Source organism: Mus pahari, chromosome 13 (assembly GCF_900095145.1).
Source record: "Mus pahari chromosome 13, PAHARI_EIJ_v1.1, whole genome shotgun sequence".
NCBI classification, from domain to species: Eukaryota; Metazoa; Chordata; class Mammalia; order Rodentia; family Muridae; genus Mus; species Mus pahari.
The window spans coordinates 13,430,676-13,454,580 of NC_034602.1; the positions used below are offsets into that span (position 1 = coordinate 13,430,676).

At 40.6% G+C, this 23,905-nt stretch overlaps 1 protein-coding gene across 1 annotated transcript in view; it reads right to left on the reverse strand.

The window, feature by feature from the left end:
- Positions 1–18,181: 18,181 nt before the first annotated feature.
- The window catches only part of Egfr (epidermal growth factor receptor), a 162,173-nt gene continuing 156,449 nt past the window's right edge, over positions 18,182–23,905 (reverse strand). The window contains exons 24-28 of the mRNA XM_021210608.2: positions 22,185–22,282; positions 21,273–21,440; positions 20,862–20,909; positions 19,942–20,044; positions 18,182–19,313 (exon numbers count right to left, since the gene is read on the reverse strand). Coding sequence (XP_021066267.1) covers positions 18,952–19,313; positions 19,942–20,044; positions 20,862–20,909; positions 21,273–21,440; positions 22,185–22,282 — 779 coding nt within the window. The 3' untranslated portion in view covers positions 18,182–18,951. The remainder of the gene's footprint in view (positions 19,314–19,941; positions 20,045–20,861; positions 20,910–21,272; positions 21,441–22,184; positions 22,283–23,905) is intronic.

Consider the following 23,905-nt stretch of genomic DNA (forward strand, 5'->3'; position numbering starts at 1 on the left):
CTTTCAACTACAATATTAAATGTGACCACATCTGAGTTCTACATAAATACTCCAAATATGTCAACTGAGAGGTATACTTGATAACAATGTAGATCAAATAAAGATATAACACAAACTGTATAACCTCCAAAGTAGTAGTAACATGTATATATATATATATATATATATATATATATATATATATATATCTCCAAAATAGCAACAACATCCAAGATAACATAATTCTTCCTAAAATTGCAAATCCAACAGTAGTAGCATAGTGGGAATGAGTGAGGAGAAATCCCAGAGAAATCAAAAGAAACGAAAGAAGTATATTTAAATAAACTAAAGAATGCCCATGCTTATCAAGGAAATCCAAACAGAAAGAAGCTGCTGATCAATAACACAAACAACAGAATGAAATGTGTAAAGTGGTGCAATACATGAAAGAATTCAGCAAAGAGGAAGAAATGTTCAATGTAAACCAATCTAAAAATTGAAAACTAAAAATCATAGTGAGTCAAGTAAACAAGTGCCACACCCACTCCAGTGAAGTCTGTGCGGCAAGCCCAAAAGCATGGATGCAGTCCTAAGGCAAAAGTTTCACAGAAACTTAGTCTTCTGGAGCCTTGGCATCCCATAGCACGGATGCTCCAAATTTATCCCTGCGATAGTGTAGAGAGGGTCTTGCATTCTTTTTTGCAGTATTTTACTGGATAGGAGCTAGAAATCTCAGGGCAAGCTTAGCAAAGTAAGTTTAGAATTCTTATTATAGTTACATATGGCAGATGACATTTCTTAATAGAAGAAAGTCCCCCACAAAATCACTTAGAGTAACAGCTGAGTCACTCCCATATACAGGAATTTACAATGGTTTAAGAAGAAAATCACGTTGTGGTCTAAGGAGGAACTAGAATTTTGCATTGCTCATGTAAGGGTTAGTAGAACAGAACTTCTCTGGTGCATGTTTTTCTCTAGGCCCAGAGGAATAAAATAATTAGGTATTTACTAAGGGACCCCTGGTTGTGGGTCAAACAATAGACTAAAATTGCACATGGGTGTATTAGCCCTTTCACCTGGCTCCTGTGAATAGCTAACTTTAAATAGGGCTGATCTTACCTCAGTTGTAAACACTGCCTGGATCCTGTCAGTCTTTATGTATGCATTTCTCTGTTTTGTGTCATTATGCATAAGGTAACTTCAATGTACCTTGGCTGATGTGTCACCTAGCTTCCTTGTTTTTCTTCTGTAATATAAGTCTGATGCTCGCTTTGAAAAATTACATTCAGATACTGCACTCTCTCTGTGTCAATGTCTTTTTGTCATCCCGCCAACTCTTTGTCCACCCGAAAACTGGGACCCTAAATTTTCCAGTGGGTTGAGGGACCGACTGAGTCCAGTCTGTGGCAAACAAGTTCTATGAAAAGTCTGATCAATAGAGGGACTCAAGAAGAAGACAACCTATCTCAGAATGACGAGAGCATGGAGGATATAGAATAAATAGGCAAAAGCAATGATAAAATAGAAGGAAGACACCCATGGTAATTACAAGATACAAGCAACACTCTGAGAAAGCAAATCTATGGATAATAGAAGAAAGAGAATTGAGTTCTTAAGGCACAGAAAACATTTTTCAAACAATTATAGGACAAAAAGAAATGTCAATCTGATATATGAGGCATTCAAGAAAATCAAGAGACAAGACCAGAAATATCAAGATGCTGCACCATGTTATATTCAAGGCAGTGAATAAGCAGGACATATAAATTATAATACAAGCAGAAAGAAAGAAATATCAAGCCACGTGTAAAGGCAGGCCCATCAAAATAACAGAAAATTATTCAACTGAAGATTTAAAAGCCAAGATAGCAGGATGGACATATTTCAGGTTTTAAAAGATAACAACTGCCAACTCAGAATACTATACCCAGCAAAACCACCTGTCATAGTTGAAGGAAAAATAAACATTTTCCATGATAAGCCGAAGCGAAAAAAAAAATTATGACCACTAAAGCAGCTCAGTAGCTAATACTTGAAGGAATCTTCCAAGCAGAAGAGAAAAATAAAAACATAAATGAGGCCACATGAAACAATAAACCATTCTAGAGTCATAAGTAAACAAAGAGAGACAGAAAACACCTGAATACTACAAAATCAACGTGATGGCAGGAATCAATACATGCCTTTTGATGGTACCTGAGTATTAATGAACTCAACTCTAGTGATAGGTAAGGCTAGTATACTGGATAAGAGAGCAACTATCTCTTGCCTCCAAGAAATGGACCTCACCACAAAAGATAGATACTATCAGTGCGAAAGAATGGAAAATAGATTTTAAAGAATAAATGTAGGGGAGTATTCACTTAGCAGCCTTCAGATGAAGATGGAGAACTCTCAGATCCTCCTGTACCATGTCTTCCTGGATGCTGCCATGCCACTACATTGATGATACTGGACTGAACTTCTGAACCTGACTCTATTATTGCTTCTGGTTTCCATCTGTACCACGGAGCTAACCCAGTGGCACAGCTCTCCATACCCAAATCCCTCCCAGAGAGAGCTGGTCTCCCAGGAGTGCTGACACACCTAAGATTATAGGCTCACAGACTCATAGGAGGGACAAGCTCTAGTCAGAGACAGCAAGAACAGCGAACATCAGAGATAACCAGTTTTCTCACCACAGCAAGCCCTGGATACCACAACACACCGGAAAAGCAAGATTCGAAAATAAAATTACATCTCATGATGACGATAGAGAACTTTAAGAGAGACATGAATAACTCCTTTAAAGAAATACAGGAGAACACAGGTAAACAGGTAGAAGCCCTTAAAGAGGAAACACATAAATCCCTTAAAGAAATACAGGAAAACACAACCAAGCAAGTATAGGAATTGAACAAAACAACCCAGGATCTCAAAATGAAAATAGAAACAATAAAGAAATCACAAAGAGAGACAATCCTGGAGATAGAAACCCTAGAAAAGAGATCAAGAGTCATAAATTCAAGCATCACTAACACAATACAAGAGATAGAAGATAGAATCTCAGGTACAGAAGATATCTTAGCAAACATTGATACAAGAGTGAAAGAAAATGCAAAATGCCAAAAGCTCCTAACCCAAAACATCCAGGAAATTCAGGACACAAAGAGAAGACCAAACCTAAGGATAATAGGTATAGAAGAGAGTGAAGATTCCCAACTTAAAGGGCCAGTAAATATCTTCAACAAAATTATAGGAGAACAATTCCCTAACCTAAAGAAAGAGATTCCCATAAACATACAAGAGGCCTACAGAACCCCAAGTAACCAAAATAAATGAAGAATATTAAAAGCAGTAAGAGAAAAAGGTCAAGTAACATATAAAGGCAGATCAATGAGAATTATACCAGACTTCTCACTAGAGACTCCAAAAGCCAGAAGATCCTGGGCAGATGTCATATAGATACTAAGAGAATACAAATGCCAGCCCAGGCTACTATACCCAGCAAAACTCTCAATTTCCATTGAAGGAAAAACCAAGATATTCCATGAAAAAAAAACAAATTTACACAATATCTTTCCAAAAATCCAGTCCTACAAAGGATAATAGATGGAAAGCTCCAACACAAGGAGGAAAACTACACCCTAGAAAAAGCAAGAAAGTAATTTTCAACAAACTCAGAAGAAGATAGTCACACACGATCATAAAAATAACAATGAAAGTAACAGGAATCAACAATCACGGGTCAATCAATATCACTGATATTAAGGACCAGTGATTGTTGATATCTCTTAACATCAATTCTCCAATAAAAGGACAAAAACTAACAGACTATACAGTATACAAATGAACAGAACCCAGCATTTTGCTGCATACAGGAAATGCACAACAGTGACAAAGACAGATACTACCTCAGAGTAAAAGGCTGGAAAAAACGTTTCCAAGCAAATGGTCCGAAGAAACAAGCTGGAGTAGCCATTCTAATATCGAATAAAATTGACTTTCAACCAAAGTTATCAAAAAAAAGATAAGGAAGGACACTTCATACTCATCAAAGAAAAAAAATCTATCAAGATGAACTCTCAATTCTGAACATCCATGCTCCAAATGCAAGAACATCCATACTCATAAATTATGAAACTTTACTAAAGCTCAAAGCATACATTGTACCTCACATAATAATAGTGGGAGACTTCAATACCTCATTCTCATCAATGGACAGATCATGGAAACAGAGACTAAACAGAGACTCAGTGAAACAAATGGATTTAACAGATATCTACAGAACATCTATCTAGCAGAAGTTATGAAACAAATGGATTTAACAGATATCTATAGAACATTTCATCCTAAAGCAAAAGAATATATCTTGTGCTTCAGTCCTTCTTAGAAGGGAGAACAAAATACTCACAGGATGTAGAAGGTGGGAGGGGCTTGGGAGGAAGAAAGAAGGGAGGGGTAAGGCGGTAGGATCAGGTGTGGAAGGAGATGGGGAGCAGAGGGTCAGGAATGTGAACAAAGGTGTGTAGCAGTGGGAGATGGGGAAGTGGGGATAGCCACCAGAAAGTCCCAGATGCCAGGAAAGCAAAGACTCCCAACACCTATCAGGTTGGACATTTGCTGAACTATCCAACAAAGGGGAGGGAGAATCTGTAGAGACCATAATCAGAAAGGCTTCTGATTGGGGGAAGGGGTCACCCTCTCATCTCCAAATTTTTAACCCAGAATTGCTTCTGTCTAAAGGAAATACAAGGATAGGCCATCCAGAGACTGCCCCACCTGGGGAACCATCCCATATACAGACATCAAATCCAGACATTATTGCTGATGCCAAGAAGTACTTGTTGACAGGAGCCTGATATAGCTCTCACCTGAGAAGATCTGCCAGAACCTGACAAATACAGAGGCAGATACTCAGAGCCAACCATTAGACTGAGCACAGGGACCCCAATGAAAGAGTTAGGGTAAGGACTGAAGGAGTTGAAGGGGTTTGCAAACCCATAGAAAGAACAACAGTATCAACCAACCAGATTCCCCAGAGCTCTCAGGGACTAAACCACCAACCAAAGAGTACACATGAGGGACCATGGCTCCAGCTGCATATGTAGCAGGGGATGGCCTTATCTGGCATCAGTGGGAGGTGAGGCCCTTAGTCCTGTGAAGCCTTGATGCCCCAGTATAGGGGAATGCCAAGGTGATAAGAGGAGTGGGTGAGTGGGTGAGGGAGCACCCTTATAGAAGCAGGGATGGGTGAGATGGGCTAGGGGGTTTCTAGAAGGGAAGTTGAGAAGTGGGATAACATTTGAAATGTAAATAAATAAAATATACTATAAGAATAAAGTAAGAAAAAATATAGAATGAATGTAGGAAGCAAGCAGGTATTACTATCCTAATATCTGACAAAATAGACTGCACACCAAAACTAGAGAGATAGAGATAAAATGGTCAGATCATAAGGGAACAATCTACGAGAAGGACACCATTCTAAATGCATATGTTCTGTACAGGTGCATCCAATTTTATGCTTTCAAAATACTATTAGGTGTAAAGCCATAAATTAACTCCAACAATGCAACCTAGATGTCTCTTTCAACTGAAGAATGGATAAAGAAGGTGTGATGCATCTACACAATGGAGAACTACTCAGTTGTTAGAAACAGAGACATCAAGAATTTTGCAGGCAAATGTATGGAACTTGAGAATATAATCCTGAGTGAGGTAATCCAGAGCTAGAAAGATAAGTATGGTATGTATTATAAGAAATTAGCCATAAAGTGCAGGATAACCATGCTCTTACTGCCTACAGACTCAAATAAGTGTCATATTAAGTAGGTCATAAGGGAGGACACATGAATCACTCTCAGAAGGGGAAACTAAATAGATATTGGAGGTAGAACTGGGCTGGAGAGGGGATAATGAGGGAAATGGGGGAAGTGATCAGGTGAGGTCAGAGGGAGGACAGGAGAGGGCTGGGATTGAGAATGGACTGCCTGGTTGGGCCCCACTGGGAAATGTTGTACCTAGTCTTGCTGAGACTAGATGTTCCAGGGTGGGGTGGTGCCCAAGGGGCTCACCTGCAGAGAAGGGGAGTGGGCAGTGTCCGAAGAGATTTATTTGTGAAGGTAGGACTAGGAAAACAGTAAGGAGGGAGGGATGCAATTGAGATGTAAAGAGAATAAAATAAATTATAAATAAAAAACAAAAACAAAACTCCAGCATAGTAGTAGTGGAAAATTTCAACATTCCACTCATGAACTGGCAGGTCTTCTTCCCAACAAAATAAAAAAATGAAAGGGGAAATACACAAACTAAATGAAATAATTGATAATTGGATTTAGTGGAAATCTACATGGTGTAATTGACCAAATTCACATTCTCAGCAGCCCATGAACTTTTCTTCAAAATGTGTGACCAAAGGGGTCAACATTTTGCTTTGGGGTGGCATTTTGATTGCAAGTGAGGTCCAACATATATTATAAGCATATTTTCTGTTAATTATCCCTTAATACACTGAAAGTTTTAGTGGGGGGGGGATTAAACTTTTATTATGGATTCATTGGAATTCTTCACACTCTACATATTATTTGTTTATATGTCAAAGTTTTTGTTCTCAGACACATGTAAACTTTCCACTGTGCATAGTTATTTGTTTTTAAGAAACTAAAAAGTTGGAGTGGCAAGTTGGTAATCTATTTCTGTATGATTTTGGAGTTTAGTCATTTAGGGCAAGCTTTTATCATAAGATTAAACACAAAATCATGAATGTTCTGTATAATATTTCTTTTTGATTTTTGATTATCAGACCATCAGGAATTTATTTTTAATAACCTGTGAAATAGGTTTCTAAATGTGTAGAAAATTTTTCCAAAGCTATTTTTAGAAAATTCTTATTCCTCTAATATCTGGAAATATCAATTTTTATTTTATGCTACATTTCCATTTATGTGTGTCAATTTCCTAAATTGTATTTTTCTATTCATTATTTTTCAGAACACATTTGCATCATATAACTTTAATTATTACGTGCATGGTGTACTTTTATAACACTGCTATTCCTACTCAATTGTTTCCCAAATATTTTTGCCTATTATGATACATTTTCTGTTTTTGATTCCAAGTTCTAAATCTCATGTTTCCCAAAATAACCATTGGAATTTCCCCCCTTGAATAGCATTGAATTTGTGCAATATTTAAGGATAATTGGCATCTTTATAATATTCTTTCACTTACAAATGCAATATATCTTTTAAAGTTTCTTTTATGCTTGATCAAAATTTTGTAGCTTTTTTGTTTTAGTCTTGAAGTTTATACATGCATTTAAAATTTTCTATTTTATTTTATGTGTATGAATGCTTTGCCTTCATGTATGTGTGCACCATATATGTGTCTGTTGCACCAGAAATCAGAAGATGACATTGTATCCGTTGAAACTGGGGCTACAGGTAAACTGCATTGAATTTGCTGGAAATCAAACTCAGGTACTCTGGAAAAGCAAAAAATGCTCATAACCAATGAGCTATCTCTCCAGCCTCTGCATGTTCATGTTTATTCCTACCAAAACTGTCATTTAGCTATTTCATTTTCAGAAGATTTATTTTATCTGTGTGTATAGGAATAACTATTTAAAATGCTGTAAGGAATTTTATTCATTCAGTAAGATGTCAGTGCTGAGTTATCCTCTAGGCTCCATGACCTTTCTAACTCGGGTAGCTGGCTAGGTTTACAGTACCAGCCATGAAGTGCCTTCTAGTGGGTTGGGCTGATGCTACTTATATTTTAATGCAAAATATTGGCTCTCAAGATCTGTTTGCCTGCAATGAGCAGATCCTCATGCACACCAAATGGTGCTAAGTAACCCTTGCTCCCAATTCAACTGGTCAATAAAAGGCAAGAGTCTGCTCTTGGGCAGTAGAGGGAGAAAGGTGGGATTTAAGGATTGAGTGAGGGTTTGTTGGTAGAGAAAAGAGAAGAAGAAAGCACACAGGGATGGAGGAGGCCCCATGAGAGAAGATGGACCATAGCACATGGCCAGGAAAAGCAGCAAGTAACAAGGGACATTATAGTTGGGAAATAAGTTAGAATAGCTCAAAACTTGCCCAATGTAGGGCTTACAGCTTGTAAATAAAATAGCTGGATTATGTGTCTTTTTTATAGGCTAGATAGAATGATTAAATTTATTTACATTGCTTCCTATTGAGTGGGCCTTAAATCCAATCAGATAGCTGTTGGTCATTCTAAAAATATTTTTAAAATGTCACTATTGTACCACTCTGGATGGCTTACTATACTCATCCCTGTTGTGGCTTGCAGGTGGGACAATTGGGTAGAACTATTCATCACTCTCCTCCCTTGGCTGCTCGCCTAGCACATGCAGATGCTACAAAAGCTAGTCCTCAGGGAGAAGAAGGCTTCCAGGTCAATTGTAGCTCAGTTCTTCCAAGTCTAGTGACTGACGAGTATGTCATCTTCAGTAATAGGGTCTCATTGTCAAGTTCTGGAAGGCAATAAATGTTCACCCCTTATCAAAGAAATTTCTTTCAGCAGCTCATGAGGATCATTGCAAGAGATGATTGGTCAAAATGCAGAGAAATTAACCATGGTGTTTCCAACTCCAATCGATACATTTAGAACACACTTCTTACACTTAAGGCTCAGAGAACAGTCAGGCTGAAAAGGTTGCAAGAGCCAGAGGACCATACCCTTTTGAGACAGTGTTTTCTAGACTTGACAGGGAAGTGGCACCTCTCAAATTTCAATGATACTGTTGCTCAAAGACCAGGGTGTGTTAAAAAAAAAAAGTGCTTTAAAGACTTAGTGCCTAGGATGGTGTGATTGGGAGGTAGGGCTCAGTGGGTCGGGGTGTGTCCTTTTAGAGGATTTTGTTCCCTTGCTCTTACTCCTATCTCTTATCCCACTCTCTTTTCATCCGCTTCCCTTTCCTCCCCCCTCCTTTCTTTCTCCCTCTCCACTTTCTCTCTCCTTACAGGCTAGGTGGTGAGCCGAGCACATTAGCTCAGCCCTACAGCTCTAACATGATGTTCTGCCTCACCACAGGCCCACAGCAACAAGACCAGTTTTTCATTGTCCAAGATGCTTAAAACCACAAGCCAAGATAGAACTTTGTTTCTTCAAGTAATTTATCTTGGGTAATTTTTATTTTTAAAAAGTAGTGACAGAAAGCTAAGCTACTTGTTTCTAGGACACTGGATATCTGAACAGTTTCAAGTAGTACAAATGGTAATGATGGATCCTGTCTGGTTACTACTCAAAGTGTCAGAGGTTTCTTTGGTTGACATATTTATCTACTTAACAATGCTGTCATCCATTCCTAAGTCATTACGTGTGATTACATTTTATCTAATGCTTCAGGAGCATCTGCCAGTACCTTCGTTATCATGTCTTCTGTAAATAAGCAAAATGTCTGTGTGAGCAGCCCTAAGTTTCTGGAATAAATGATTCAGTTTCCTGTATCTCATTGAGAAAACTAGATCTATACCCTCTAATGAATCTTTTTGTTGGTTTGTTTGTTCCTCCCTCCTTTTCTTCCACCCCTTTCCTCCCTCCTTTTGTACTAATCTGTTTGTAGATTGAACTGAGGAGACTCTTCTCGTCTTTTACTATTTTCTAAAACACTTCAGTAATGCTATTGGCAGCTTTGCCAGGTCACACACAAGTCATCTGTAGGGCTTAGTAGGCAAATACACATTCTATGCAAATAAGGACCTGGGTTCAAATCTCTAACACCCATGTAAATGGCCAGATATGGCTACATGCTTGTTAATCCCGTGCTGTGGAAGGATGGAGACCAAAGGATTGACTGCTGTGTCTTGTTGGTTGCTATATGGATGCAGTTTCAGTGAGATACCCGTTCTCAAGGAAATAAAGCAGAAAGTAATAGAGCAAAGGACCACATCCTCTGGCTTCTGTGCTCACATGTGTATAACACACACACACACACACACACACACACACAAATTTTTGCATCAATAGATATTTCCAGTGCTGGGCCTTCGCCTTTTCAACTTCTTCATTTTATTGATGTGTATGAAAATACCTCCTGCTTTCACAAATCCCCACATTTTGTGATCAACTACTACAGCTTGTCTTGGGCTTCTCACTTATGTTTGTGCATATGGGAAGAGTTCAGCTGAATGGGAGCATGACAGCATAGGATGCTCTGTCACAACTTAAATCACTCTTGTTCTTCTGTTCAGGTTCAGTGACGGTTGTTACACAGCAAAGGCAAACAGATGCAGAGAGTTCTGGGAAAATGGAAAGGTTTAAGGTAGCAACCTCCATCAACATAAAAGCATCAGATAAGAAGCGGCCTCATATAGTCTTGGAGAAGCAAAAGGGTGGGTGATCATTCCTCGGTAACCACCTCCTCTTAGAGAATTATTGCCTTGTTATGTTACTTCAGGAAAGGGGTTGTGCATGTAGACTACTGAATGGGCCATTTGCTCTGGAGAGGTTATACTCAGTGGTCAGACAGCTTGGGCTGTGCCACCTTCAATTCTAAGCACTGGCAACAATTTTGTCCTCAATAAGGGCTTTCCCATTCATAAACTCTTCCCATCCTTCTCTAGGAGTGGGAAGCTGGAATAAAGAGCCAACCACTTGGCACCTGCTCTTACTATGTGGATCATGATTGGTTTCTGGGACCTGGAGATACTTATTAAAGCATATATGGTACAGATCTCTAGACTCAGGGTACAATCTCAGTTGAACCATAGTTGAAAGATGAGAGCTGGGCACTGCAGGCTCTGTTTTGACTTTGGATGCTAATATTCATGTTGTTATGGGTCTGAAGCTAGGATTGCCTCTTGTTTGGCATTAGCAGGGGAGACTTCCAGGGTTGGAACCACAGTAATGTTTCTGGTTCCTCTTGGACATAGCATCTAAGCTACATAGCTAGTGACCAGACACAGAGTTAGGGACACAAGGCAGAAGCTGTATCAGAAACTTAGGGCCTGGCCCCGCTCTCCACAGAAGGTTTGTGTCTTCAGGAGCTTTCAGAGTCATTGTCAGTCAACAGAAGGATGGAGGGTCCCCAAAGTCACATGATTACAATTAACAAATGGGTAACCACAGGGTCCTGTCATATTGTTTCCATTAGGAGAGTGGGGGAAAGGACTCATGGATTTTCGCTGCTTCTCCCTCCAAGTTCTCCAGTTTCTTTTTCCCAGGGACAGAAAGACCCTAGTGGATGGAGGGAGACTGAAGATACAGTGAAGCACAGATGATGGGGAGCATGAGTAAGCAACGCATGTCGGGCAAACTGTTCCTCTCTCCTAGACTTCCATAATAGGGAATCATTTCTCTCAAAGACTTAGTTAAAGATAAGGGATTATTGCCCCAAAGGCAAACTCTCTTTAGGTTGAAATGCTCTCTCCTTCAGCTAGAATACAGGCTTCAGAGATTATAGTGCCAGAGGTCTGACCAGAGGTTAAGGCTGTCCATTTGAGACCGTGAGCCATGACTTTCGCTTAATAGGCAGAGAAATCCAGGGCCCCAGAACATTCCTACCTTTAAACAGTTTGCTGTAAGTTGCTCTTCTCTGTAGAGGAACTAAACTCCTTAATTGGAGGTTTTGATTCTTGGTGAAATGTGCTCTGGAGCCTTCCAGATCTTTCTTTCCCAAGGGCCCACATGCAGAGGATGGGGATGCAGCCAAACAGTGGGTGGAAGGTCAGGGAGCACTGAGAGTGATAAACTCCCACGTTAGATTCTAGGCCCGGAGATAGAGCTGAGACGTTCCCCATTTGCTTACTGTACACGAACCTAGCCGTCTGGGAGTCCTCCTTCCACACGTACTAACCCCACACTCGTGACTGGTAGTATTCAGAATGAAATACACAGAGATAAAACTGCATCTTCTCTGGAAATGATTCAGAGGCAGCACTGTAGCTATTTTGGGCTGCTGGAGCAGGCAGAGCCCAGCTTCTTGTGCTCCATCTTCCCATGTAAAAGAGAGAAGGTAGGGCATTGTGTGGGAACAGCTGGCGGAGGGAAAGTTGTGGAATGAAGTGTATGATTTATTCTCTGGAGTCAGAACCTGCTGGAGAGTCATGAACTTAAATCCCCATAGACCACTCTCTGGGCCAGGGGCACTGATGACAGATGTTGGTCTCAACCTCGCCAGCCAGCTGATGACGTAGCCTCCCCTTCATGCCCTATGCAGACCAGGCAGGGCGACCCAGATTCTTAGTGCTGCTCAGCCGAGTCTGGGCTGCTGGAAGCTGTTCTTTTCTACCGTGGTGTAAATTGCTTCACGAGGTGCATGCTTTGCTGGGTTTGTTTTAGTGTTTGTTTGGTTTGGGTGTTTTGTTTGTTTGTTTGTTTGTTTGTTTTGGTATCTCTACCTATTTGTTAAGCATATGAAAGTCTTGTAAAGATCATATTGTATCCGAAGAATCCAAACAGAATCTAGGAAGTGGAATCCAGGTTTTTTTCTGCAGAGTAAGATATTCAGCTACTACAATAAGGATAGGTCTGATGGAGAGGCCACATGTGTGGGGACAGGAAGCATATGGGACTTTCCTGTGATTTCTTTTCTATTTTGTTAGGATTCCAAATCTTCTCTGAAAATAAGGTTTATTAATTTTTTTAAAAATGTTTTCAGTTGGGGTGGGGAATACAGCTCATTGGTCCACACAGCACCACAAAATCAGCAAGTTAAGTCAAAATAAATTTGAAAACAAGAAAAAGTCAAGAAAATATCTATAGTCAGATATGAATAATAACAGAAAGCACACTGCACTGTTAACAAAGAATGCAAAAATTATTAAGTTCTTAGGAGTAGCGAGCAAGGAAGAACATAATCCAGCTTTTAATACTTAATGTACAGTCAACATGTTCTAATCAACAGTATGTAAGAGAGATCTTGCTTTGCATTTGTACAAATATCGCTTTCATTATTGCATGACTTTACAAAGTTAAAATGTACCATATAAGAAGCTGTAGAGCTATTGCATGAATAAAACTAACACAAGATTACTGCTGTCTGTGGTTAGTCATGTCATCACATCTAGAAACAGTCATTATATCCTGGGGTGTCATCATTTCTATGCCTTTGTATTATACAGTCACAACACTTTGTATCCAAATCAAGAGAGTACGGCATTGGCATTACATTTTCCAAATAAAAAGTGCATGTAAGATGTATAAACTCAAATCCTTTCCTATATTTTTCTGCTGGTGTGAGGTAATGACTCCTAGCAATTTTGCTGGTAATTCAGGTAAGACAGGAAGATCATTATGTGTATACACATGGCAGAAAACTCTGGATTACTGTTTCAGGGATTTATCCCAGTATAGTGTGTGTGTGTGTGTGTGTGTGTGTGAGAGAGAGAGAGAGAGAGAGAGAGAGAGAGAGAGAGAGAGAGAGAGAGTCTGTGTACCTGTGTGTGCTGGTGTAGGTATGCGTGCATGTGTGTGTGTATGCAAGTGTGTGCATGCATGAGTCTGTGTACCTGTGTGTGCAGGTGGAGGTATGTGCGCATATGTGTACATATGTGTGTGTGTGTGTGTGTGTGTTTTTCTCAATGCAAGGTTTCTCTTCTTGGAGTTTTATTCTTACAAAACCCACATAAGTGTTTAGTAATTTGCCTGTTGTGGTCAAAATAATAGGTCGAGGTTTTCCTTCTGGGAGATGGAGGTTCATGGGCTGGCACAGGTTGGTGGATTGCCAATGAAGTCGGATGTATAAGCAGCATAAAACGTTTACTTTCCTGCCACTCATTCTTAATAGAGCTTGCTTAGGTAATACAAAGCTGGTGCTGGGGATGTCTGTGTTCACTTGTCTAGCTTTTTGACCATTGGCTAGACACTTTAAATGCCCGGTAGCTGCTATGCAAATCCTGTTTAGGTTCCTGACACCCCCACTCCCCAGAAAGATTCTGACAAGCAGGCTTAGGGTTCTCTGGGCCCAGAGAACCATCCACATCTACAGAGTCACCTATGAGTCTAGGGCTAATTCCTGAGTTTGTATTTTTTTAATCCTAAACAGAGTTAAAAAAATCACGTATGACTCTGTACATGAGAAGGGACTCAGGACTTGGTGAACAAGGGGGAGGGGAGGGATAGGGAGTTTTCCAAAGGGAAACCAGGAAAGGGGACAACATTTGAAATGTAAATTGAGTAAATATCTAATTAAAAAAAAGTAAAGATTCACAAACTTTACCCCATGGTGACTCATATTTGATTGTTTCTTGTGTATGGCTGTATTTCGAGAGTTGTGAAACCAACCTGGGTGAGTGTATGGTACATGTATGACTGAAGAAGGCTTATCTAGAGTGACCGTGTTTGCACACGGTAGGTTTAAGTAACCCAAACAAACATAAATATTATTGTGACTTTCCAGACATTTCTAGGACACACTCGTAAGTGAACAACATTGAAACTATAAAAACAAAACAATTGATATTAATGTCATATTAGCATATGTAAAGCAAAGTGTTGTGTCATTGAATCGCATTCATTTACTAGGTCATACTGCAGATAATCAGAGAATGACACATTTAAATTCCTCTAGTAGTTATGAGCAGGCAGCAATCCGTAAGCTGCCATTGCCCCAGAGTCCACAGCTTCTTCTCAGAACAGCACTAAGCTCATATGTCTTTCATCTTTTCTGCCTGGAACAGTACTAAAAATGACCCTCCTCTCATTCACTGTGGAAATGACCAACCTAGCTTAGCTCTGTAATAATGCTGTACATTCACCTAAGAGAAAAGAGACTATTCCTTCCACCTCAGCAAAGATCTCAATTTCAAATTTTCATTCTATTGCAGTTTTTCCAAAGCAGTTTTCTTTAGAAAAAAAAAAAAAAACCCAAAAACCAAAAAACAAAAAATACCGAGTTTCCTAAAAAAATATACTTTACAAAGTTCAGTGCTACATAGAGGACAACATACTAAAAACAAGTACAAAAATACATTTACATTTACAAATTCTGTCTACATGTGGCTTTAACAGTACCAAGATTTTTGTCTCTGGAATGGTAGGTGTGGCTGGGAAAAAGAGTGAGGGATTTCTGCTCAGTTATGGTTTTACAGCCCCCAAGCAAGGAAATGTAAACAGATCATTATGTTTTAAGCTTATCAAAAGAAAGTAGAGATTAAGCAAAACTTTAACATCTGCTTCTTAAGTGGGAACAGCTCATTCAATGTGGGGAGGTGGGAGGTGGTGGGTTTTTATGACTTGTTTCTTAGATAACACACAATGTCCGAGGACTTTAGCAAGATGTCCCAGGTCCAGATTTAGATATTTACCATTTTCAGGTTAAAGGTTTTATTGGAAAAAAAAAAAAAAAAAAGAGGAGGATTTTGGAAAGGCTACACTTGTGGACAACTCATAGGCATAGTGGCGACTGCAAATTAATGCTTTCTGTGAGTCAGGTATTCTGTCCCCAAACAGGGGTTGTATTCTACTCCAATTTTGGGCAGAGTAGAGTAGGAGGCCTGTACCTGGATGACAATGATGCAGATGAGGATTAGAATCAAGGATGGGTGCCCCTCTGGGATTCTGACTGCTTGAGACTGCAGGGGCTGAGGAGGTCTTTCTAAGCGATCCAGGTACCTTACTGGCAGTGAGGGTAGATGCAGGCACATGGTTTTCACGTACCAGCTTTGTCTTATCCATGTGCAACCAAAGGACCAATACGAAAGAACCACAGATGGGCAGCCACTAGTGAGTGCCAACAGTCCCCTTATCAACCCTTTTACAGTGGCTCTTGAAACTTGGATGTTTATTGCAGTATCCTGGAGGTACTCTGAAAAGTTCATGGGCTTAAGAATAGTCAGGTTGAAACTGTACTGGCTGGAAATGTCTCATGGTAGCCCAGCCCAAAGCCCAGTTCTTCAGTGCTTATGTAGTTCTGGTCCTTTTATGTCTACAGTTTGGGTACATAGTAGGATGAAAAGCAAAAAAAAAAAAAAAAAAAGTGTCCAACAAATGCCTACATTGTGTTATCATTAGCTGGAACGCAATTTTGTGCTTTACCAGGATTTCTGTCTATGAAGGCCATGGCAGCAGGGACTCACAGCAAATTTAGCATTTAAGAGATTATCGTTTTTCAACATGAGCTAAAAAAAAAAAAGTAATTTTTATAGGATATGATGATAGGAGCTCTTTGTAGATCAAATATATATATATATATATATATATATATATATATATATGTTTGTGCCCATGTAAATGTTAGCTACAAACATTTTCCAATGAATTGGGGTCAAGACATAGAAAAAGTTTATCTAAGATTGGACTAGGAGACAATTAGTAGAAAGATGCCCTGGAAGGTATATGAGACTGGTTAACTATGGAAGAGTTAAGCTGAGCTATGACTGCCAGAGAGGTGATGGAATGCTGGTCCTAGCATGGCACCTCCCCTCTCTGTACCCTTCCTTTACCCCCAGTGGCTGCTAAGGTACCTTTGAAACACATATCAGTTATTTATATTACAATTCCTAACAGTAGGAAAATTACAACTATAAAATATCAACAAAATAATTTGATGGTTGGGGGCCACCACAACATGGGGAACTATATCAGGAACTGCATTAGGAAGGTTGGGAACCACTACAAAAGGGTCTGCTTTGCAGCACTCACAACCCCATGTCTCCCTGCAAAGACACAGTGAGCACACAGTGGCAAATACAATCTTAACCCTGACAATAACTCAGCTTTATGCTGAGTACTTGAATAAGAAGAAAAGCAAGTCTGAATAGTTTTTGCTACTTTATTTTGTTATAAGAAAGTGTTTCAAAGTACAAAAATACTAGGGTTTCATTGCTACAGTTTGAGTGGCTTGCAACAGTTCTCTCTCATGGATTACTGATAGGTACCTGACAGGCTCATTCTATATCCCAATTTTGAGCAAAATCCTGCCTAAATATCTCTTCTGTGTTCTCTGTGATCAACATGGCATTTCCTGGAGATGACATGGAATTTCAAGCTCTCTAAATGCTGCTTAATCTTCTCACTACTTAATTTCATAGATGACATCTATTTTCATAGATGAGAGCCAGGGATGGATAAGCGTTAGGAAACCCAGAGGATGCTGCAAGCCTCATTCCCAGGCCTGAGGGAGCAGCAACCATGTGAAGAAGATTGACTTGGACTTACCCCTGACTTACTAGGAGAGCCCTCTGCTCACCACTCTCTTGATTAAAGCCTTGGAGGCTCTCAACCTGTGGGTTGCGACCTCTGTCAGACAGCCTACATATCAGTTAGCATATCAGATATTTACATTGTGATCTGTAAGAGTAGCAAAATTACAGTTATGAAGTAGCAACAAAAATAATTTTATGGTTGGGGGGGTCATCACAACAGGAGGAACTGTATTAAAGGGTCACAGCATTAGGAAGGTTGAGGACCCATTGCTGTAAGGAAACATACTTTCCCTAGTGTTTATGACTGTTAGATCTCAGAAGGTAGTGGGCAATCTTGTTTCCTTTGTGAACTTTCTAGATATCTCCAACAGATTGTCCCATCCTGCTCTGTGCTCTGGTGCCTGGCTGATGTCTTGTCTGACACTCATTGTTTTGCCTGATGGTTAGTGTTTATGAGTCCACGTCTATCCATCACTTGGCAAATTGGAAAGGGTGGATCCTGAGATCATTATGATATTCCTTATCAAAAATGGCTATTAACTGATCATGCTGTAAGGAGATCTTGGGTAGCTGGATACACCAAGGATGGTGAGATCACTTGGGTATGAATCCCCTCCCCCCTGCAAGCATCCATGGGAGCACTGTCATCATGTCCCTTTCAAAAGGATACTGCATTCTACTCTGTGCTTAACATTCTCTTTTTTGAAACCTGCACATCAAGCCTACCACAGGCTGCCCCTTATTACATAGAAGCCTAGATCATATTTCTAAAAGGGAAAGAAAATGTTTGGCTGCAGTTTACCAGGAAGAAAAACATACCTAGTAAACACTTTTAAAATTAAAAAGAATTATCCTCCTTGTGTGGTTTACACTAGGTTTAGGGTGTAGAGGAGTGAAGGCAAAGTGGATTTGAAGAACAGTTCACTTTCGTAGTCTCATATACACACCTTGGCAGACACAATGCTGAGACTAAAATTTTGGGTTAAATTCCTCTATGGATTTTTGCATGGTTACTCCTTCTTAGTTAAAGGCTTTTGGTCACAATACTGATGGTTTGAATGGGTACGAATGTTGAATCATGATTGTTCTTTGATAATACTTAATACTGGGTTTTTGTTTGTTTACTTCATGAAATGAAGACAGGAAAGCATATTTACAACTCAAAACAATGAAACAGAAAATACAGAAGGAGTCTAATAGAAAACACTGGTAAACTAGCGCGTGTTAAGTGCCAGGGACATATTTATATAAAAAGTAAGCCTGAGGGAAAATTCTACCCCGTTATTCCGCTTCTCCCAGTCCCAGTAAGTAACAAAGTGGCTTATCCTATTGTATCTGCCATGGTTTAATGCTGTACAAGTGTGGCCTGCTCAGGGCATCATGGACTTCTTATACATTTAGTTGTCTTGCCACGGAAGTGTCTTGATGCAGAGCTGGTGGAACCAACTGTCTGGTCAGTTGGCTCCAGGCAACTCTCTGTACCCAGACTACAAGAGTGCATGAATCAAATCAATAAAGACAAGAATCCCGAAGTTCCCTAAACAATAAGCTCCATATGTCTGTTTTTTCCCCTATGTACCTCACCATGAGGCAAACTTCTGTTCCAATGGACAATGTTCTCGGTGGATACCTTTTCTTGTAGAATCTTCACAGTTCGAAGATCAATGGATGTACCTTCAACTTCCCAAAGTGCATCAGGAGAGGGGCCCACTTCTTGGCTCAGTGACAAAGCCCATCAGAGTTATGCTTTAAAGCCAGTCTGAATGTTTGACATTTGACGCAGCATGGGCATAGGCTGCCAAAAGTGGAGGTGCTGCCATGGCTTGGTCCTGGGATTCTAGAAAGTCCAGACATTTTATAGCTGGTATGATGCCCTTTCATGTCATGCTCCAATAAACTCGCTGCTTGGAGGTGCCACCCGTAGGTACTCTGCATTTTCCGCTGTGGGGCCCTTAAAGATGCCATTTGGCTTGGCTTCCTTGGGGGAGAAGTCCTGCTGGTAGTCAGGGTTGTCTAGGTTCATTTGGTGGCTGTCTTTCTGGATCCAGAATGCAGGGCTGTTAAACCCACTACTGAGACAGGTAGGCTGGGCAGTGTTGAGATACTCAGGGTTGCCCACTGCATTGCTATGGGGATTTTGATAATGCAGGTCTCTTCCAGGAGCTGGATGCAGGGGCTGATTGTGATAGACGGGGTTCTGTACAGAGCCTGCTGGCCTCTTGGGAACAGATTGGTTTATATATTCTGAAATGAAGAAGAATGCACATGTGAATCAGTAAAGCTTCATCCCAAGATCCTGATGCAGAATTCCACGGCTCACTGCAAGCCCTGCAAGTGTCCTTAGCAAGATAACTGACATCCAAGAGCAAGGAAGTTCTGGGAATACCATGGAGACTACCACGTAACCTATGATATTTTCTGTGCTTCTCAAAGCAATGGGCATAAGTGATTTTTGCAAGTTTAAAGGATGATGTGGTGTATGTGTTTGTGTGTGTGTGTGTGTGTGTGTGCGTGTGTGTGTCTGTAAGAGAGGAGACACATGTATCCATCTTTTATATGCAGATACACACACACACACACACACACACACACACACTGTACATACATACATGGGCACTTTCACCACTTGCTTCCAAGCCAACAAATCTGCAGAAAACCCAGCTGTAACATGTATTTGCCACAGGCCTCATAGCATGAGAAGTTCTCTGTTTTGCCTTTCATTCCCTTCATCGTGTCTATAAATTTGCCACAGTCTCCACCTCTGCATGAGGTGTGCCTCATTCAGGCACACTGGATGCCATAACTGACTTGTGCCTGAGAAAATGGCAGTAGACACCAAGGCTAATGACTGCTTTCTGAGCAAGCTACTCACCAGGTGCAGGGAGGAATGCGTCATCTATGTTGTCCTCTGTTACAACGCCTGTGGGGTCGGAGCTGTACCGCTGCAAGAAGGTGTCTTCTTTGACACGGCAGCTCTGTGGGTGGGAGAGGCAAGTTTACTCCAGTGGGGAATACTTAGCCTTTGCTGTAGAATAACTTTACCAATGCCTTATTTAAAAAAACACGGATTCAAGCTGTGTATGGTGGCACACGCTTGCGATTTCAGAACTCTAGGCACTGAGACACAGGAAGCATGAGTTCGAGGCCAGTGGGGCCACATATACAGATTCTGCCACAACAACAACAAGAAAAGCAGATCCAGTGGAGTCTGGGAAAGTAGATTTCTGACAAGCTCCAAAGTGACTTCTGCACCAGTGGGCTACAGACAAGCACTGTTCTGATCAGTACACCTAAGAGAATTTCCTGAAGGGATGGAGATGTCTCACAATCTGTGTTCCATCATAAGGCAGTCACATGCTCCATGTGGTTACTGAACACTTGAAATGTGTGAGGAATTGAATTTTATATCTTATTTCATGTTAGTTAAAATTGAATTAGTGATGTAGTGCAGGCAGAGACTGAAGCACTGTACATCATCATGGTCAGCGTGACATGTAAGGGTAGTGCCAACTCTGGTGGCTCCCCCACAGATCCTGCTAGTATGTCTGGTGGAGACCTAACCATCTGCATTTCTAACAGCTGCCAGGTGATGCTGAAGCTGTCTGCCTATGAACCACACTTTGAGAGGTCCTATGATAAGTGACCACTAATTGTTGGCCTTAGGATTCCAGTCACAGAAGCCATGGTATGGAAAATAATGCACAGGAAGGAAAGTCAGTGCAATGTGGGCTAAGTTGGGCACTTTCCCTGTGTAGCTTATTTGATTCTGGTTTATACCATGTCCATACATACCCCATTTCTATTAATGCAAGCCACTGTGGAATTGTTGCTAGTTGCACTCTGGAAAAAAAAATAGAAAGCAACGTTGGTCATGTACACTGGTACTTTCTCATCCATTTCTGTTTTTTTCAGGAGGTAGGTCTCATAGAGTAAAAATATTTCAAGGTGTTTAATGTGTCAAATGCTTTCTTGGAGAGAAGAATTTTTGTTTTAAATTACAGCTTTAGGAAACATAGGCAATTAAATAACTAAAATCCTTAGCTGTTGATTATGATTCCAGGTTCTATTTGGTTAAAATTTATCTCTTTTTTTTCTAAGTAAAATATAGAAAATGGAAAGTAAATCTATTTAAATTGAGAGAGAGAGAGAGAGAGAGAGAGAGAGAGAGAGAGAGAGAGAGAGAGAGAAAGAGAGAGCGCATACCAGAGAACTCAAGAGGGGAGTCCTCGATGTGGATGGGCTGTTGAAGAAGCCTTGCTGTGGGATAAGATACTCATCAGCATCAACTACATCCTCCATGTCCTCTTCATCCATCAGGGCTCGGTAAAAGTTGGAGTCTGTCGGGCTTGGCAAATGCATTCTTTCATCCCCCTGGTACAGAGATTTTGATACTGTTAGAAAGGGCAATGGAGCTTGCTCTGCTTCCTGGCTATAGGAACCAACAGGTGCCTACAGGCTTGCCAGTTTAGTTATAGTATAACCCCTATGGTAGTTCTCATATACATGGGCCTTTTCCATCTCAGTGTGTGGATACTTTGGAATGTAATAAAACACAGAAGTCTCCTGAGTCTGACAGCCTCCACATGAAAAATGGTTTAAGAGAGAGGAGAAAAAGAAGCTATGGGAACATTTAATACCCATTACACAGTGCTAGGCAGTGTATTTTTCATACATCATTTTACTGAAGCTTTAAATCCACAAAAACAAATTATCATAATTTTTGTTCTTCCAGAATTAGAACTAAGCTGACTGGTTGTACAAAGTGGCACAGGTGTGAAAAGGGAGTCAGAGAAGGAAGCCATGTAGGTTGACAGTGAAGTCTTGCTTCTCTGTTTGGCAAAGATAGGGCTCAAATCTGCCAAAATATGAGGTGATACTTGTGTAAGAGGAGCAGATTGGGTTCAGGTTGGACTGCTCAAATGCAATGATGACTTGGAGTTGGATGGGAGCCACCACTTATCCCCATGTAGTTCAGTCATTGTATCATAGAGGAGGCTCCAATGCACAAAATGATTTAACAAGAACATGCTCCATAGACTGCATTGGCCCAGCACAGTGGCATCTGGAGCTATCGGAGAGATTTTGACCATGTAAGAACAAACTTTGGCTGCGTACCTGGATAACAAGGTAGCGTTGTGGGTCTCGGGCCATTTTGGAGAATTCAAGAATCAACTCGCGGAACTTTGGGCGGCTATCAGCATCTATCATCCAGCCTGAGAAAGAAGGGAAGCAAAACAAAGCAATTAGAACTCTGGAAGAAATGACAGGGAAGGCATTGCTTTAAGTGTTTTATGCTGTGATCTTGCTAGGCAAATGAATAATGAAAGCTTATAATCTTTGGAAGAGCCATGGCACATGAGATAACACTGGTTAGTTCTTGAAGTACAGGAGAAGTTGTTGAAATGCCTTGTGGATTCATTCCCAGCCCTATACAACAGTTTTCAGTCGGAGTAACAATAACATATACGGTAAAGTTTTTACGTTTGTCCTTCCTTAGTCATCATTGCGTTATGATCTTCAGTGACCACAGGGTTTTACTGTATGCAATCACTGCTGAACTACTCTGACTTTGGTATGCCTCTGTGTTTTCTTTGTCCTAATCTACTGCTTTCCAAACTAGAAAACAGATTAAATTTACAGAAACGTCAAGGCCTTATTGCATTCTCCATTCAGTTACCATTCATGCAAGTAACAAGGCTGAATCTGTGTCTCATCACTCACTCACTCACTCACTCACTCACTCACTCACTCACTCACTCACTCAATCACTCAAACACTCACTCACTCACTCACTCACTCACTCACTCAATCAATCAATATCTATCTACTATCTAACAATGTATCTACGCATCGATCAATGTATCAATGTATGTATGTATATATGTATGTATGTATCCATCTATGTATCAATTATTTATTAGTGCTGGGGACTGAACCTAGGGTGTCATAATGCTAGTATTTTCTTGGTAAAGATATATTTAGTAGTCACAGAGGTGCATTGCTTTACCAATGATCTAAATATAGATCCAGTAATGGGGAGGATAAACTGTGCACTAGAAATCCTTGTGCCTCTTGGGGATTTGATTTATTTTTTCAACTGGTTATCAAGCTATTTTAGGCTAAAGAACTATGTGACCTTAGACAATTCATGTAACCTTTCTGGGCCTCAGCTTCCTCAGCTGAAACCAAAGCAGTGAAAATAGATTAACTCTGGTCCAAAGTTCAGAGAATACATTGTTATTTATGGTAAAGCAACTGTGCTGGTTAGATTTTCATCAACTGGAAATGAGCTAGAGACATCTGGGAAGAGAAAACTTTAGCTGAGAAAATGCTTCCAGTAGATTGGTCTGTCAGCAACATTTTGTTGATTAATGAGTTATGTGGGAGAGCCCAGCCCACTGTGGGCGGTGCCATCCCTTGGCTCCTGTTTTTCTGTTGTCTAAGAAAGCAGGCTGAGTGAACCACGGAGAGCAAGCCAATAAGCAAAGTTCCTCCATTCCTGCTTCAGTTTCTCCAGCTTCCTCATTTGAGCTTTTCCCCTAGCTTCCCTTGATGACAGTCAGTAAGCTGTAAGCCATATAAAGCCTTTCCTCCACAAGTTGCTTTTGGTCAGTGTTTTATCAGAGCAACAGAATGCAAACTAAGACCATTGCTCTGTCATATTCCTATGCTGTTTCTATGCCAATGCTATGATGTTAGGTCCTGCCTTTTACAGGGACGCCAGAGCACAGCAGCTGGAGCGCACCAGACCAGCCAGAACACAGCGTCCTCGAACCGCCCGCCGTCGCAGGACCGCCCGCCATCGCAGGACCGCCCACCGCCGGACCGCCGCCGCC